General features: G+C 36.9%; 1 protein-coding gene across 6 annotated transcripts in view; it reads left to right on the top strand.

Moving 5' to 3' along the window:
- CSRNP3 (cysteine and serine rich nuclear protein 3) overlaps positions 1-12,517 on the top strand; it is an 88,997-nt gene extending 76,480 nt beyond the window's left edge. For 3 of the 6 annotated variants that reach the window (XM_017735728.1, XM_008634802.2, XM_017735730.1), the window contains 2 exons: positions 1,168-1,464; positions 2,955-12,512. In XM_017735728.1, the coding sequence (XP_017591217.1) occupies positions 1,168-1,464; positions 2,955-3,998 (1,341 nt within the window). In that variant the 3' untranslated portion in view covers positions 3,999-12,512. Of the gene's footprint in view, positions 1-1,167; positions 1,465-2,954 lie in introns of all 6 variants that reach the window. The other 3 variants (XR_001862406.1, XR_001862405.1, XR_001862404.1) reach the window with 3 other exon arrangements.
- The last annotated feature ends 2,875 nt before the right edge of the window (positions 12,518-15,392 follow it).

Raw genomic sequence — 15,392 nt, 5'->3', positions numbered from 1 at the left:
TCACTGTCAAGTAATTCAGTAATGCCATAAATGACAGTTACAATCCAAAAGACTGTGGAAAGGATGGACTATATAATATAAATAATATAAATGGTAATATGAAATAGTTGGGAATATAAGAAAAGCAGAAATAGTGGAATGGTTAAGATTCAAGGCTGCTTTCATACACATCAGAAACATAGCTAGATGGAGATGACACAGTAGCACAAAAATGTGAACTTACTTTTGTAGTGATAATTGTTAAATGTTTGAATGTTGAAATGCACAAGAAACAGGTTATTGTAATTATGGCTTCAGTATTTTATCTGGTATTGTCAGTATTTAAAACTGGTGCCTAAAAATTTATTTGGGATAACAAGCCAAGGTGAAATTTTCTGCAAGTAAGTAAGGCAAAACCAAGAATTTCAGTGGCTGCTGGTGGCAAAACTGGTAATGCAAATGGGACTTGAGACTTCACCAATATATAAAGATCACATAGTTGCACCATGTTTTCTTGCATGAATGTATGAGACCATGTGCTTGTCTGTGCTTGTAAATCAGCAACCTCATCAGCTGAGAACATTACACAGAGCAGGGTGAAAATCGTGAATTTTTTTGTTTATTTTCCCATTTTAAGCAAAATTATTTCATAGAACAATAATAAAAGATCTATTATACGACAGAATAAATCATCTAACTTGAGTTGCTTCACATTTGCTATGGAGAATGTTGCTCAATCTGAGTAAATTGAGATTGAAAAAAGATACTTTTTGTAGTGAATGTCATTGTCTCTCTGAACTTTGTTTTAATAGTTTCTTTTGATTCTCAAGCAATTTCCTCTGTAGGAGAATTTTTCTAGACCCTGTAGTTGTGTTTTCTGGCAGATATAACCAGTGAGCTCTACCTTCCTTCAGAGCAGTAATTTTTTTTTCTTTTCTCCTTGAATATATTTACCCCTTTCTATACGGGATGAGTTACAGGAGTATGGTACGGAAGTGTGCTGTGTTAGGAATGTTTTGCTAATGCCTGGTCACCTTATGTGTGATCATTTTCTGGAACTTCCTGGCAGTCATGCAGCATTTTTACATACAGCTTTGAACACTGGTAATGCATTTCACATACTGGCATCTGTGACATGTCATATGTGTGAGTGTAGTTTAAGGACTTTGTTAATGTTCTGTGCAACAGATGACAAAGAATGGTACGGTGGAATCTGAGGAAGCCAATACACTGACTCTGGATGACATTTCTGATGATGATATTGATCTAGACAACACTGAAGTAGATGAGTACTTCTTTCTCCAACCCTTGCCTACAAAAAAGCGGCGGGCATTGCTGCGAGCTTCTGGAGTGAAGAAGATCGACGTGGAAGAAAAGCACGAGCTGCGAGCCATCCGCCTGTCCAGAGAGGATTGTGGCTGTGACTGCCGTGTGTTCTGTGACCCAGAAACTTGCACCTGCAGTCTTGCAGGCATAAAATGTCAGGTAAATGTCTACATTATTGTCATTATTTAATTATCTGGGGGAGGGGGAAGGGTGTGTGTCCATGCACATGTATGTACTTTCTGTTGTTGAAGTTATAACTATGGGAAATTAAGTATTAGGCAATAACACTTGTGGATCTCCAACCAGTTTTTTAAGGTCCTGTTTTAAGAGTATATAGTGGGCAATCAATACGAATAACGTCCTAAAATATCTTTATTATGATTTTAGGCACATACATGGTTTAGGGTGTTTTTTGTTCTTACACAAGTGTTCTGCTCCTCATACTCCTTTTAGGCCTTTATCTAAATAGGCAGATGCAGACAACAGAAGAATAAGTAGCCTGCAGATTTCAGAAGGGATATTACCTTTTATTTTAGAGACAATTAGCAGACACTCCAAATGTGAATTAGAGTCCAAACTCCATAAGAAGCAATAAATGACATTCTGCGGTACTGTCCTGTATGTAACATGCATGATACTTAAAATCTGTGCATGATAAATTTGCATGAAGGCAATAAAAAGGTATCTGCTAATATAGCAGGGAAGTTTTTCCTCTGCAGACTTGAAGAGGTATTTCATATTGTACATTTAAATAGTGTCAGCTATACGTGTCCCAGAATGTTTCCTAAAAGATATTTCTGCTAGTTCTGCTGAGTTGCTGTTGTGCAGCTGAGTTTTCTTCCTGAATGCATTTTTCATCATCTCATAAATCCAAGCTAAACTTTCTCTGCTATTTTAAATAATAATATTCTCTTTGCTGTTCCTGTTCTCATCTCCACATGTGGGGAAGATGTACTGGATTGTGTTATGTGGTTCTCCTGCACATAATTGATGTTTAGGTGTTACAGTGTAGATGAAAGTCACAGACTTGAGGCTATCTAATCAAACTTGCCAACACATGGATTCAGTCAAATTTTCAAAAATTTAAGATGCGTATTAATAGAAGCTCTGTGCCCAGTCTGCTGAGCTTACAATATTGCATCTAGAATTGACTGGATTACCTTTTAAAATGCACTTGAGTTTTTGTTCCTGTTTTCTGTGATCAGGTGTCCCTGTTTGTAACTTTATAAAGGTTTCTATAGACCATTTATTTTGTTTCAATAGGTGTCTAGTTTCTGTGATTTTTACCAAATTTTAAGATGCTTTCTGGTAATGCTTTTGCCTGGATTTGAGCACAAAAGGAAGTAAAGCTGTAGCAGATCGAGAAATTGAAAAGCTGCCTATTTTTTTGTTCCACTCTGTAATATATGGAACAGAATAATTTTTTCTCTACTCTGCAATAGTGGAGCATGTCCAGACCCCTTACTGTTCTCTCAGTACTGCTAAATTCCAGGGCTGACTCCCTGAATGATTGTTAGCTTTGACTAATTTTACAAGCATTTCTGAAGGTGAATCCCACTTCACCATTGTATTTCTCTACGCTGTCTAGGTTGTGTCATGTCACCAGGCTTTTGCTTCCTATTGTTAATCTGTATTCTCTTTTTTAAAAGGTGGATCGTATGTCTTTTCCATGTGGTTGCACTAAAGAAGGGTGTAGCAATACAGCAGGTAGAATCGAATTTAACCCTATCCGTGTACGGACTCACTTTTTGCACACGATAATGAAACTTGAATTGGAGAAAAATAGAGAGCAGCAAGTTCCAGCACTCAATGGCTGCCACACTGAGATAAGTGCACACAGTAGTTCCATGAGTCCAGGACCCCATCCAGTTGAATATTCAATTGCAGAAAATTTTGAGATTGAAACCGAACCCCCGGCTGCAGTTATGCATTCCCAGTCAGCCGAGGACTTGGACTGCCCAGGGGAAGAGGAGGAAGAGGAAGATGGGAGTAGCTTTTGTAGTGGAGTTACAGATTCTAGTACACAGAGTTTAGCCCCTAGTGAATCAGATGATGATGAAGAGGAAGAGGAAGATGAGGAGGAAGATGAGGAGGAAGAAAAAGCAGATGATTTTGTAGAAAGTATGAGCTCCCATGCTGATATGGTGCCTCTTCCTTCTGTCCTTTGTTACTCTGATGGAACTGCTGTGCATGAAAACCACTCTAAAAATGCCTCATACTATACTAACTCTTCAACTCTGTATTACCAAATAGAGAACCACGTTGCTGGCACTGCTAACCAGATCGGTGAGACTTACTCAGAAAGGGATGCTGTCAAGAATGGTAGTCTTTCTCTGGTGCCTTACAACATGACTTCAGAACAGTTTGTTGACTACACACGGCAATCAGAGGAAACTTTTAGCAGCCCTCATTACCCTTCTGCAAACCCCTCAGTGATTGTTTGCTGCTCATCTTCTGAAGGGGATGGCAGTGCTCCCTGTAACAGTTTATACACTGAGCATAGGCCCAGTCACCCGCCAGTGGAATTTCACTCATACTTGAAAGGTCCTTCTCAAGATGGCTTTGTTTCAGCTTTGAATGGTGACAGTCGTGTACAAGAGCACCCTGCTGAGAATTCACTAAACCTCCCAGAAAAGAGCAGACTGCACGAAGAGTGCATCAAATCACCAGTGGTAGAGACGGTACCTGTTTAATATTAAAATTATTCTAGGACTGACTTCCTGTGTTAAAATTCACTCCCACTGGATTTTCCTAGAAACTTACTTTTTTAAGAGGTAGACAACACTTGGACTATAGTCAATGTTCCAGACACATTTTGTTTTCTCAAGCTACACTGGCAGTGGTATTGCACAAAACCAGTTCATGTAAAGATTTAAATAAAAATAATCAAACCCTTTTTTGATAAAACACGTAAGTAAAAAACACATCCAACATATTTCAAAGTAGCCTACCTATGAACGTATGTGAAACCTGCCAAGCTATCTGAATCAAAGCTTCATGTTTTTGACTGTCGGGCCTGTGCAAGATTGTTAAAAATGATACTTTGAAATAATAATGTTTAGAGTCCTAATTTTCAACATATCTGAAAAGATGGTAAGTTTAATGTAAAAGTAACTACTGTACAAAAAAAGGTTTTAATTGTTCTGTACTGTATGTATTTTATTTATGGTAGTTTAAGATTCATGTTTTGATAAAAATGAACAGCATGTTCATTTGAGCAGAAGATCCATAGCTAGTTACAAAGAGCATGTCCACTTTTCATCTGGAGTACCTTGTATACTTCCTTATTTTTTCTTAATACCATTTCTGATAAATCATCTTGAAACACATTTTTAGAGTGTACTATTTTCTCTTTCACTGTTCTTGAGAAACAGAAGAGTCAGAAAGGGGGCATTTACATCTTCTAGAATAGAGAAAGGTAGACAATCCTCCATTTAAAACTAAAATCAGTGGCATTCCAGAACTAGTACCCCCTCCCCAAAGAAAAATGATCTTGTATATAATGGCAAAGCAGTAGCTTAAGCTCGCATAGCACCTTCAGCCCAACCACCGTTCAGATACTTACGCACTTTAGTGCCACTTTGCAGTACTGTATGAACTGCGGGAACTGTGAACCTCTTTGGAGAAATGCCATAGCTCCAGACTCTGAGGCAATGTAAGATCTTAAAATTCATAACAAAACCTGTACGTTTTTCCCAAGCCAGTTAATGAACATGTCAGTATGCAATTTATAAAAGCAGAGCCTTATTGATCAAAGTTTAAATAAAGCATGGAAAAAAAAGTGGAAGTGTCTAGATTGCCTAAATTTTTATGAAATACGAGACTGGCTTTTGTGGACTTCTGACTGTATCGCAAATTTAGTATCATTTGGTCTCACTAGGAAACAATACATTCAGTAAGGAAAAACAGCTTCAGAAATTTTGTATCTGTGAAAGTCTGCAAGCAAAAGAACATGTGCATCATATGGATATTCATTACCTTGTGATCCACTTGTTTTTAAATGAAATGGGAATCAAAGTACCTTTATTAAACAATGTTGCTTTTGTCTAGAAAAGGAGGCATAGGAACCAGCTTTTCTCTGCACTGGTAATTCTGCACTGCCTTATTTTGATTTCAAAATCTATTTCAGCATTTTTATTCTTCTAATACTGAAATGTCATTTATTATACATCAAGTAGTTGAAATGTAGGCCTGTCTTGTTTGTCAAAATAAGGATCAGCATCTTAGTTTTTATCTGTGTCAAATCTAGATGGTTAACAGTGTGCATGTAAACACAGTGTAAATTTTAGCTCTGTAACAGTGACTCTTCTGGTTAGAAGCTCTTTAAAACATCATGTACAGTACTCCAGTAGAAAAACTGCTGATGTAAAATATGCTTTTAAAAAAAAGAGCTAATGTAATTGTTTTTATATGAAATCTGGGCAAAGTGATTTCTCATATTTATGCTAAATTAGCAAAAATATTTTTACTCCATGTAGTAGCTGGAAAGGTTTTTTATTTACTTGTTTCCACAAGAAGTCCTACGTGTTTTATATGAACTGCATTGAAAAGTCTAGTTCTTTAGGGACTGGATTCCAAACTTGCAACGTATTCCATCTCCTGGGAAAGCGCACTCATGTTGGTTATCTGGTTCAGCAATTCCATAGCCTCTGTTCCTCGCAGTCACAGACAACTCTAGTCTCTTTCTCGAAGGCTGAGTAGCCAGGTAAGTGCCTGTATTCTCCAATGCCATGCAGCAAATACCCTTGATTTTTAAAGAGAAATGTGCTAGTCCTTTAAAGTTCTGCACTTAAGAATAAATTATTCTGTTCAAGATATTCTATGGGCAAATTTAACAAGTCTCTGTGTATATAGGGGTCTTGCTTTAACAGCAGGCTTAAATTAGGCATTCTCCCTCAACACCAGCACGAAAAGCACAAATCTCTTCCGCTTGAGCTGGGACAGTAGATGAGGATCAGTAGCAGCTCTTTAACCTCAGAGTGTGTTGAAGAACCACACACACTTTACTGGGGTATTTCTCTCAGGGGAAAATTAAATGAAATCTTTTGCTTTGTTATTCACACCCTTCCTGAGCAATAAGAAATTATTTTCTTGGCCCCTGTGCTTTCACATGAAAAATATCTTTAATAATATCAGCGAGCACAGTAAGTGATTAACTTTATAAAATACATCTCAGCTAGGTTTAAATACTGAGGTGATGGTTATTTACTATTTCCACTGGCACAGATTTCTGATCCCAGTCCTCCTTAATATTAGTATCTGTAAAAACTTCTGAGTATTTGGATGCATATGTTCCATGCCATTGGGGCATCAGGGGTGAATACAGCCAAATTCTCTAAAGCCTGCACCATAGGATAACAAGCAATACCTTGTAAGAGAGAGGTAGAGGGAGCAGGGACTATATAAAGCATTTGTGTTACACTGTTTTCCCATGTTTGAAGTAGCTCATTCCTGGAAGTCAAAAAATGAAATGTGCAGAATAAAGATTTAAGTTGAAAAATATTCCTAATGGAGTAGGTGGTGATACGTAGCTAATAATACGTTTCTTTTGATGCAATGTGATGTTTTGTGATCAAGATTTGATCTCAGGATACAAAGTAAACAAACCTTCTTTAGTTCTTGCAGCAAGTTATAAAGTCAAGTCTGTTTATAATTCATGGAGAGTTCCTAGTAGCTATTACTAATACCGACAAACCTTCTAACAGAGATAAACTCATACTGAGGAAAAAACCCAGCAACCTTTCTTTTTTTCAATACAGGCTAAACCTCTTGCCCAGCCAAGTCCATGCCGGCAAATAACAAAACCGAAGTGTTTTCTAATATGTATAAGTTTACTAGAGTGAAAAAAACCCAGTTGAAACCCTGACCAAAACAGGTAGGTTAATTTAGCTGAAATCTAGAGTAGGATGTAGAAATCAGGTGAGAGTCAAGTTGCCCATCACTTGTTTAGAACAAAAAAACATACTCTTCATTTAAGGAAAAGCAAGCTTAAGTCATGGGATGGAATATATTTTAGTGTTATTTTTTGGGCTAGTATATAATAATACATGCTGTGTCCCATATCCTAGCTGGTTAATAGTCATGTTGATAACCAGTCCTTTCATTCTGGGCTGTTTCTGTGTGATAAAAGCATTATGTTACTAAATGATAACCAGCCGTATTTGCTTCTGTATCAATACAGTGTATTATTTGTGAAAATATCTACTTTACTGATAGTCTGTATCAGCTTTATTTCCAAGATATCTGGCTACTGATAAACACACTAAGAAGCCAGGTATATATTTCTGATTATATTGCATCATTCACAAAAATGAGTCATAACAAAAGCATTTCCCTCTCTTGAAATAAACCAGAATTTTCACACAGACCATCATTGGAACAGCACCTAAAAGCAGATGCCTTTTTGCCTATAAGGTGAACTTCACCTCTCTTGGAAAAAGTGCATTGTTAAATATATATAGAGCTTTAATTGATGTTAGACATGAAATTAGAACTTTGTTGGTACAATGACAATTACAATTGTTCCTTAAGAGCTATAACTCACGTCCATTGAAACATCCTTAAAAGCTATTCAGTAGAAGTTTCTAGTATTCTTTGTTGAGCTGTATGCCACTTAGATCAGAAAACTAGATTTGTAAAGCTTTACAATTTTTCATTTACAGAAGTTCCTGCTAGTGAATGATAACTGGAGTTGACATTTATTTATTTTAAGGCCATTGGTTCCACTCCATAGTAATTATCACTTGCTGTAGATAAGGTTCAGCTGCTTCCCTGCTCTGTTAAGAGTGGGATCCTGCCTTTGGTCCAAGTGCTGCAGGAATCCCATGTGGTATTGGCGGTGCTGGTACTCACCAGATTGCTGACTGATCCCACTCCAGATCCAGTTTCTAGCCTGATCTGTGTGTTTTATTTCAGTAAATGTGCTAACAAACTGATCGTGTTGCTTTCCCCACCTCCTAGGGAGTACCTTCACAAACATAGATGCTTTGTTAAAGATGGTATACATATATTTGAATACAAAACAGAGCATGTATAATGGTTTTTATGAGTTCAGGTGTTCCTGACAGATAGCAATGTGATATACTGGATAGAGAATACTGGGCTCAGACAGAGGAGACTTTGGTTCTGTTGGCTTTGCCTTTGTCCGGTTGTGTCATCGCGTTCTCTGTGCTCTGGTTTGTAATATACTTGGAGATACTGTGATAAAACTTAATTCTATAGAACAGGTAAAATAACATTTTATTCTTCTGTTTTGGCAACCCAACAAAATTTCTGTACTGCAGACTATGCCACTTTCCAAATGAAGCCCAGTCCAGCTCAGAAGTGACCAGAAATTTTTCACTAATGTGAAACACAGCTAAAAAGAGCTCTCCTTTCCTTGGACTGGATTAATGAGCAGAAGTTAAAAAGTAAATTTCACAGTGAAAAGTTAGAATAAAAGCTGTGTTGAATATACAACATTTACCTGTCTAGTGCTTAACATTTGAGCAGCAAGATTGTAGTTTTCCTGCAACACCATACTTGGCAGCAACAGGCAGTCTTACTCCTCTGCATGTTGTCTTCTTTTGCCAGCTGAATTCTCTCAGTTGAAACTCCTTGTCTAGGCTGCTCCTGTAGCAAAGCAGGTGTCCTTACTAAACATAAAGCAAGACAGACCCATGATATCCTTTTAAAAGGCATTTGCTAAATAAGGATCTCCACTGTTACAGCTCATGAGTTGTATAAACCAATGTTCATTGTGCCAGTTGTTTTATTTCCTGAAACAGTCAGGAACAGAAGAGGATGATAGGGAAAATCCTTAAGCATTCCCACTGAGACTAAAGAGTAATTCTATCGTCATCTGCTTTATTATGGTTGCAGGACAGTTGATGTAAAATACTTTGAAAATCTAGAATTAAGTCAGAGAATATATGCTATAGAATTTATTTCTAAAATACTAAATCTGATTACTATTTTTTTAAAATGGTAGAAAGCTGTTATTTTCAAAACAGAGTCTAGTTCACTTACATGTTCCTTGGTATGAGAAATCTCAGCATTTGCCTTTTCAGTGTTTCAAGTTTTCTTTTAATATTCTTAATTTTGCTATTCTCTTTAATCATTGTCCATGTGCAAATTATTGTCCATTTTCTCCAAGAAGTGTCAAATCCAAAGTACAAATATTGTGATGAAGTGCAATGTAGTTTTAAAGATGTCTGAGTGAACACATGCTTGAGTTCTTCACAAGTTCTTCCTCTTCACTGTCTCTTCCCTCTCCTAAATCCAAGGCAGCTTTTACTTTTATAGCTAATAAATGTGCCATAGTATTGCTTCCACTTATGGAGGAAAGTTACAACATCCTTGAGGACTTTTCTGCTACCCTAATGGCTGATACCAAGAATTTTACTTTTATGTGAACATCCAATTTATGAAATACCTGTTTTGCAGCCTTAGTATTCTCTTTTTAATTCCTTTCTTCTTTCCTGTTGGTGTTTGGGTGGTCTGTTGTGCAGTAAGACTTTTCGTTAAAATCAAGCACAAGGGCAACTCTTGTTTCCTTTGTTCTGAGAATGAGATCTTGAAAAGCCAGGTTGGATGGGGTTTTGAACAACATGATCTAGTGGGTGGCAGGGGCAGGGGGGGTTGGAACTAGATGGTCTTTAAGGTCCCTTCCAAACCAGTCCATTCTGTGATTCTAAGAGTTAAAGTATGTATTGCCCTACTGCTGTCTTCAAGGTTAGGCAGACACCCACCACTTAGAAGGTCCCACTGACTGGAGAACCATATTCCTGGTGCTGTGTGTTGCACCTTCTTAGTTGAGATCATAGTCCTTCATCCAAGGCTGGGGGTGGAACAAAAACAAAAGTCAAAAGGCAGATTTTGTCCTTTATTTATGCAATTATTTTAATTTGGATCTTAGCAATGACACTTCTAGTTCATGAATGAATGTCCAGTATAACCAAGTCAAAAGAAGTTTGTCTTTCATATATGTTCTTCTGTAACTGTTCACTTTTCCAAAAAAACATGAAAATGGGATTAGCTTTTCGTGATAGGGAAAATGGTGGAAGATAAAAATGCACATCATTGTTCTAATACAAGGATCAAGATAATCCTTTGTGTTCGAACACTTGAGTGAGTGCAGAGAGGATAGAAAGGACAATGTAGAGGAAAAGAAAGATGAAGGCAAGAGGCAGATTGATGAGGGTTATTTTTCTTCTAAAGGGAAAAATAAAGCATACTAAAAAAATCCAAAACAAAACAAAAAAAAAAAACAGAAGGAAAAAGGGAAATTAAGATCACTTCAGAGCAAGGATGGAAGAGTATATGGACATTCACTACAAGCTTGCCCATGTTAGATCATAATACTGTTTCTGTTATTTAATATATTGTAACCAAACATGAACTCAGTGGAAACAGGAAATAACTTTTTTTCCAGACCAGAGTTATACATGTGGCTATTAAATAAAAGACTTATCCAAATGCATGGGGTAAAAAACCAAAAAAGCAACACCCTGGAAGCATTGCTACCATGTCATTCTGCCCATGGCAATTTCCAAGCCAAGTTCAATATCATTTTAGTTAACTCTGCTCCCAGGCACGTATTCTCATATACCCAGTTTCTCACCTAACAAGAGATGCTAAAAGCAAAGAAAAAAATGTCGTTTTATGAGCATTTTATCTTGGGATTTTCAAATGAGGCTTAGTACATTATGGCAGGTAATTATTTTAGGTTTCTTCATCCTAAATTTCTAAAATACGTTTTCAAGAATGAAATTTTGGGGTTGGACTGTGGATGAAAGTTAATCTTGCTAGGGTAATGGGGGAATCACTATGAAGAACCATTTGTGAGTCTCAGATACAGATTCAGCTTCTTGAAAAGATCATCATGTGCACTGGCAGCTGGTCCTCTTAAAACCAGAAGCAAGCATGCTGGGATTTTTCAAGCCATTTCACACAAATACCACAACTTCAGGTCTCAAATGCCCATGTAAACAAGGCTTAATAACTGGGCACTTCTTTTAATTGACTGATTGTAGGCACTTCTATGGAAATATGTCTGAAGTGTAGTTTGTGAAATATGTTTAAAAAGTGTTTGATGTAAAATAAGCGCTAGACATTTAACAGTGCAAAAATAGTCAAAATCTGTAGATTACAAAACTCTTCCTAAGATCCTCAGCCTGTAATATTGTCCTAGTAAAGTTGATCTTTTAAGTTAAATTGCATTATGGTGTAATAACCTTTTACAAATAAAATTATTAATACAAGTGTACTGGTTAATACCTGTTAACATAAAACATGGCAATTAGTTATTTTGATTTGTTTCAATCTACAACTAATAGATAGAAGTTTTGTAAAAAAACACAAACAACACATTACCTTTTATACGTTTAAAGTGGTTTTTTTAGCAGACTACATTAACATTCACACTGTCTAGCCCAACCCTGCCTTTTATGAGGTTCACCTCTCTCCATATACATGCATATATATATATCCCCACAAGAATATAAAATTGCTTTTGAAATTTGTGTTGGCAAGTGGTAAATAGTACACCATGGCATAAAAGCATTCAAGTTGATGGTCTTTCAGACAGGTAATCCATTCAAATGGGACTAATAAAATTGTGGTGTAATTGCAGCCATTAGTTTAAAATTTGTACATTACTTCTAACTTCACTAATTTCTGAGAAAAGTAATTATGTTACATACTTAACATTTTCCATTACAGATGATCTTGCATACTAAAATTATGGAGGTCTCAACAATTAAGCAAGATGTTTAATTGGACTGCTGCTTTGAAACTGTTTAAAGAAGCAAAGGGAAAGTTCATCTTAAAATCTGTATATGGAAATAATTATAAGCTTCATGAACTATGCTTTTCCTTAATTTCCTTTTTTTAAACAAGTTGTAACATCAAAGATGCCAAAGGGTAATATAAGCTACAATATATTCAACAGAACTTAACCTAGATCTTATGTTGTAATAATTTATTCAAATTAACTGTATTCTTCTGTATTTATATTTTCAGTATTTATTATGAATGATATGAAATTTGATGTATTTATTGTGGCTTATTACTGCAGTGTATATATTACAAAAATGAGCATTTTTAAGTCTTAACATTAGTTTTTTTGTTAATTAGTGGCACTTGTATCAGCTGTATTTTTATTATATATTGTACAGTATATATTGTCCATTTGTTTGCAATGAAGTAAACCAGGTTTCTACGTTCCATCCTGGCTGCCAGTGCATTGTTCGTCTCATTTCTGCTATGCAGGCACTAGAGAGCCTCTCTCAGCTAAGAGAACCAGAATTAGTACTGCACCTCCTCCCTGAGACCTGCAGAGCCTCCAAAGACACTCTGTGAAATCTTAAGCATTTCTCCCATTCCTGATAGCATAAGGAGAAGCAGTTTGTGTGGAATTTTTGTGTGTGTGTGTGTGTTTTTGTTTTTAAATATTTGTATGCCAATTAAATTAAAGAAATAAACAGAAATGCGTTCTTAGGTATATCCATTTGCCCTTTAATGATACTACTGCCTACAATTTTCTTTGGCCAGGGAAATATTGTACCTGATCCATTTGTGCCTATAATTTTCATAATAAGGTAACAAAACAATTGTTTTCAACAGCTGTTGGAATAAAATTTTCCAACAGCTCTCTCTGGTGGACAATTTGCAGTAATTTTATACCTCAGATCATTTCAATGGCAACATTCAAAGAGTACTGCTAAATTTCAGGACAACTGCTTATTTTGAAAACTGACGATCAACATAGCTTCATTAAGAAAATAACACACACAGCAGAATCTCTGCTGTATTTTTATTCTAATATTTATTCGAGCTGAGCTGTACATTTATTAAAAGTTGTCCTTAAGCTTGCTTATGTGACAAATTACATTTAGCTAAATTATTTGTATTTAAAAAAACTGACAAAGATCAGGTGTTGTTCTCTAGATTATAAAGAAGTTCTCACAGCAGTTGTGGTCTCACTTGGTTTTAGTTTGTTGGGAGTCCCACATCTGCTATCGGACTGCTTTTGGCATTGCCATGAATTGTGGTTTTTTAAAAGGGCTGCTCCAGGGCTTGCTAAGCCATACTGATACAAAAAATGTTGTAAAATAGCTTTCAACACTGGTTCTTATTCAAGATCCCAGGATGCCCATTCAGAAGGAAGATTGAACTCTAAGGTTCACTTGCAAGTTGATCTGTTAATAGTACTCTCAGTATTCTATACTCACCCTACAGTAAATCAGCGATTACTCCCAAGGGTGATAAAACAAAATCCTCAGGTATGGTGGGCTGGTGAATTCCCACTGCAGTGAATGGTGTCATTACCAGGTAGAGCCACGAACAACCAGTAGGGACCACTTGTTCACAGGCAGTACTACCCAGAGGCACAGGCCCTGAAGTCCCAAAATGTTTAGGACCTGCTTCATCGTGATGGGAGTGTGGCTGAACTGGCCTGGCCTGGCCTGAAGTCAAGCCTTCTTCAGCACTTGTGATTACTCCCTGGCTGTGTAAGAGAGCACGGTGAGATGGAGGTTAACACTGATGCCAGCTGTTCTAGTAACCTTCAGAAGTTTATGTAGCATCTGATTGATGTACCAATGTTTACATGCTGTGTATGAAATAGTATTTATCTGTGTCCCCTTCATGGGGGCAGAGCATTATGACATTACTGAAAATGATTTAAACGTAAAAAAAAAGATGTAAAAGAGCCAGAGAACCCCTCTGCAACAAACTGATTTTTCAGCAAGCCTTTCTCTTAGAGCCTGTTAGCCACTTTCAAGAGAGCATTAACAATGGCCAGAAGATGCTGCTGGTTTTTTATTAGCGTATAAAAAACCTTAAAATCCAACTTCCTAAACCTGCAATCATATTTGCAGATCTCTTATTCCTCTTCTAGTATTATATGATGCTTATATACGTGTATGTACACACACACACACACACGAATAGTTGGAAGTGCAATAGTCAGCGTGACCTAAAAGTTAAAACTCTGGATCCTCAAACAGAATACAACAAAAAAAGTCACTTAATTTTTTCCTCTGTTTATAGATCTTTTCTGGCAGGTAGTAGGGAGTCCAGGTAAGACTGAACAGCTATACTAAGTACTGCAAAATACAGACGAAAATGTGACAGTTTCAGGAACTGTGATAGTTAACATACCTTAAAAAAATGATATGTATAATATGTATTTTGTACTAGTGCCCTACTGACCCTTTGACCTGAAAAGAAGTCTCAAAAAATGGAAGGAAAATCTTAAAAAGACCATTTTTAAATCACAGAATTAATTTCCCTTTCTATACCTAGAACTAAGGACAAATATAATAACTAGGTGAATTGCTATATCTAATGTCTGCAAAAAACAGCTACATCTATTGCTGTATCTGCTATGATATGATCTTAGATTACTAGTTTAAAAAACCAAAAAAGACAAAGTGGAGCTTCTCTAGCACTGCTTAGTAAGAGGTTCCTACCTCCAAGTGCAACAAAACACTCGTTTCCTTGCAATTTAAATTCTACTCTGGTTTGAAATGTTAGCTCTTAAAAAAACTGAAACAACCAACAAAACCCCACCTGATAATGAGAAATGATGTTTCATATATGCATATCCCAATCTGACAAGCTTGTAAGAGAAACAGGTTGCATGAAGAAATTTCCTTCAGTGATATTAAAAATACACGTTTTCTATATAACATGAACTGAGAACTAAAAGAACAAGTACTTTTAAACTGGTATGCTGTCTCGGTTTTGAAAGACAGGTGTCTGCTAAGGAAGGCAGAGGCCCCCCTTGAAGTGGCAGATATAACCCCTTTCCCCTCCAAGTTATTATATTTTGAAATCAAGAGCCTTTAGGCAAAGATGTGGGAAATAGGAATAACAGTTCTTTACTCTCTCTCTATATATATGTATATAACCAGTCAAACAAAACAACAACTATGGCAGTAACAGCAATCACAAACCCAGCCCCAGCCTTCTCGGCTGTCAGGCCCTTTCCCCTCGGGTGCAGTTCCGCTCGCAGCCGGCAGGGGCGCTGGCGGCTCCCGGTGGGCAGGGCGGGTGCGATGGTTCCCCCGCGGCTGCAGGGGGCGCTCCGGAGCGAGCTCGGG

This window comes from Corvus brachyrhynchos, unplaced genomic scaffold (genome assembly GCF_000691975.1).
Source record: "Corvus brachyrhynchos isolate BGI_N302 unplaced genomic scaffold, ASM69197v1 scaffold255, whole genome shotgun sequence".
NCBI classification, from domain to species: Eukaryota; Metazoa; Chordata; class Aves; order Passeriformes; family Corvidae; genus Corvus; species Corvus brachyrhynchos.
This window is presented reverse-complemented; position numbering and strand designations above follow the sequence as displayed.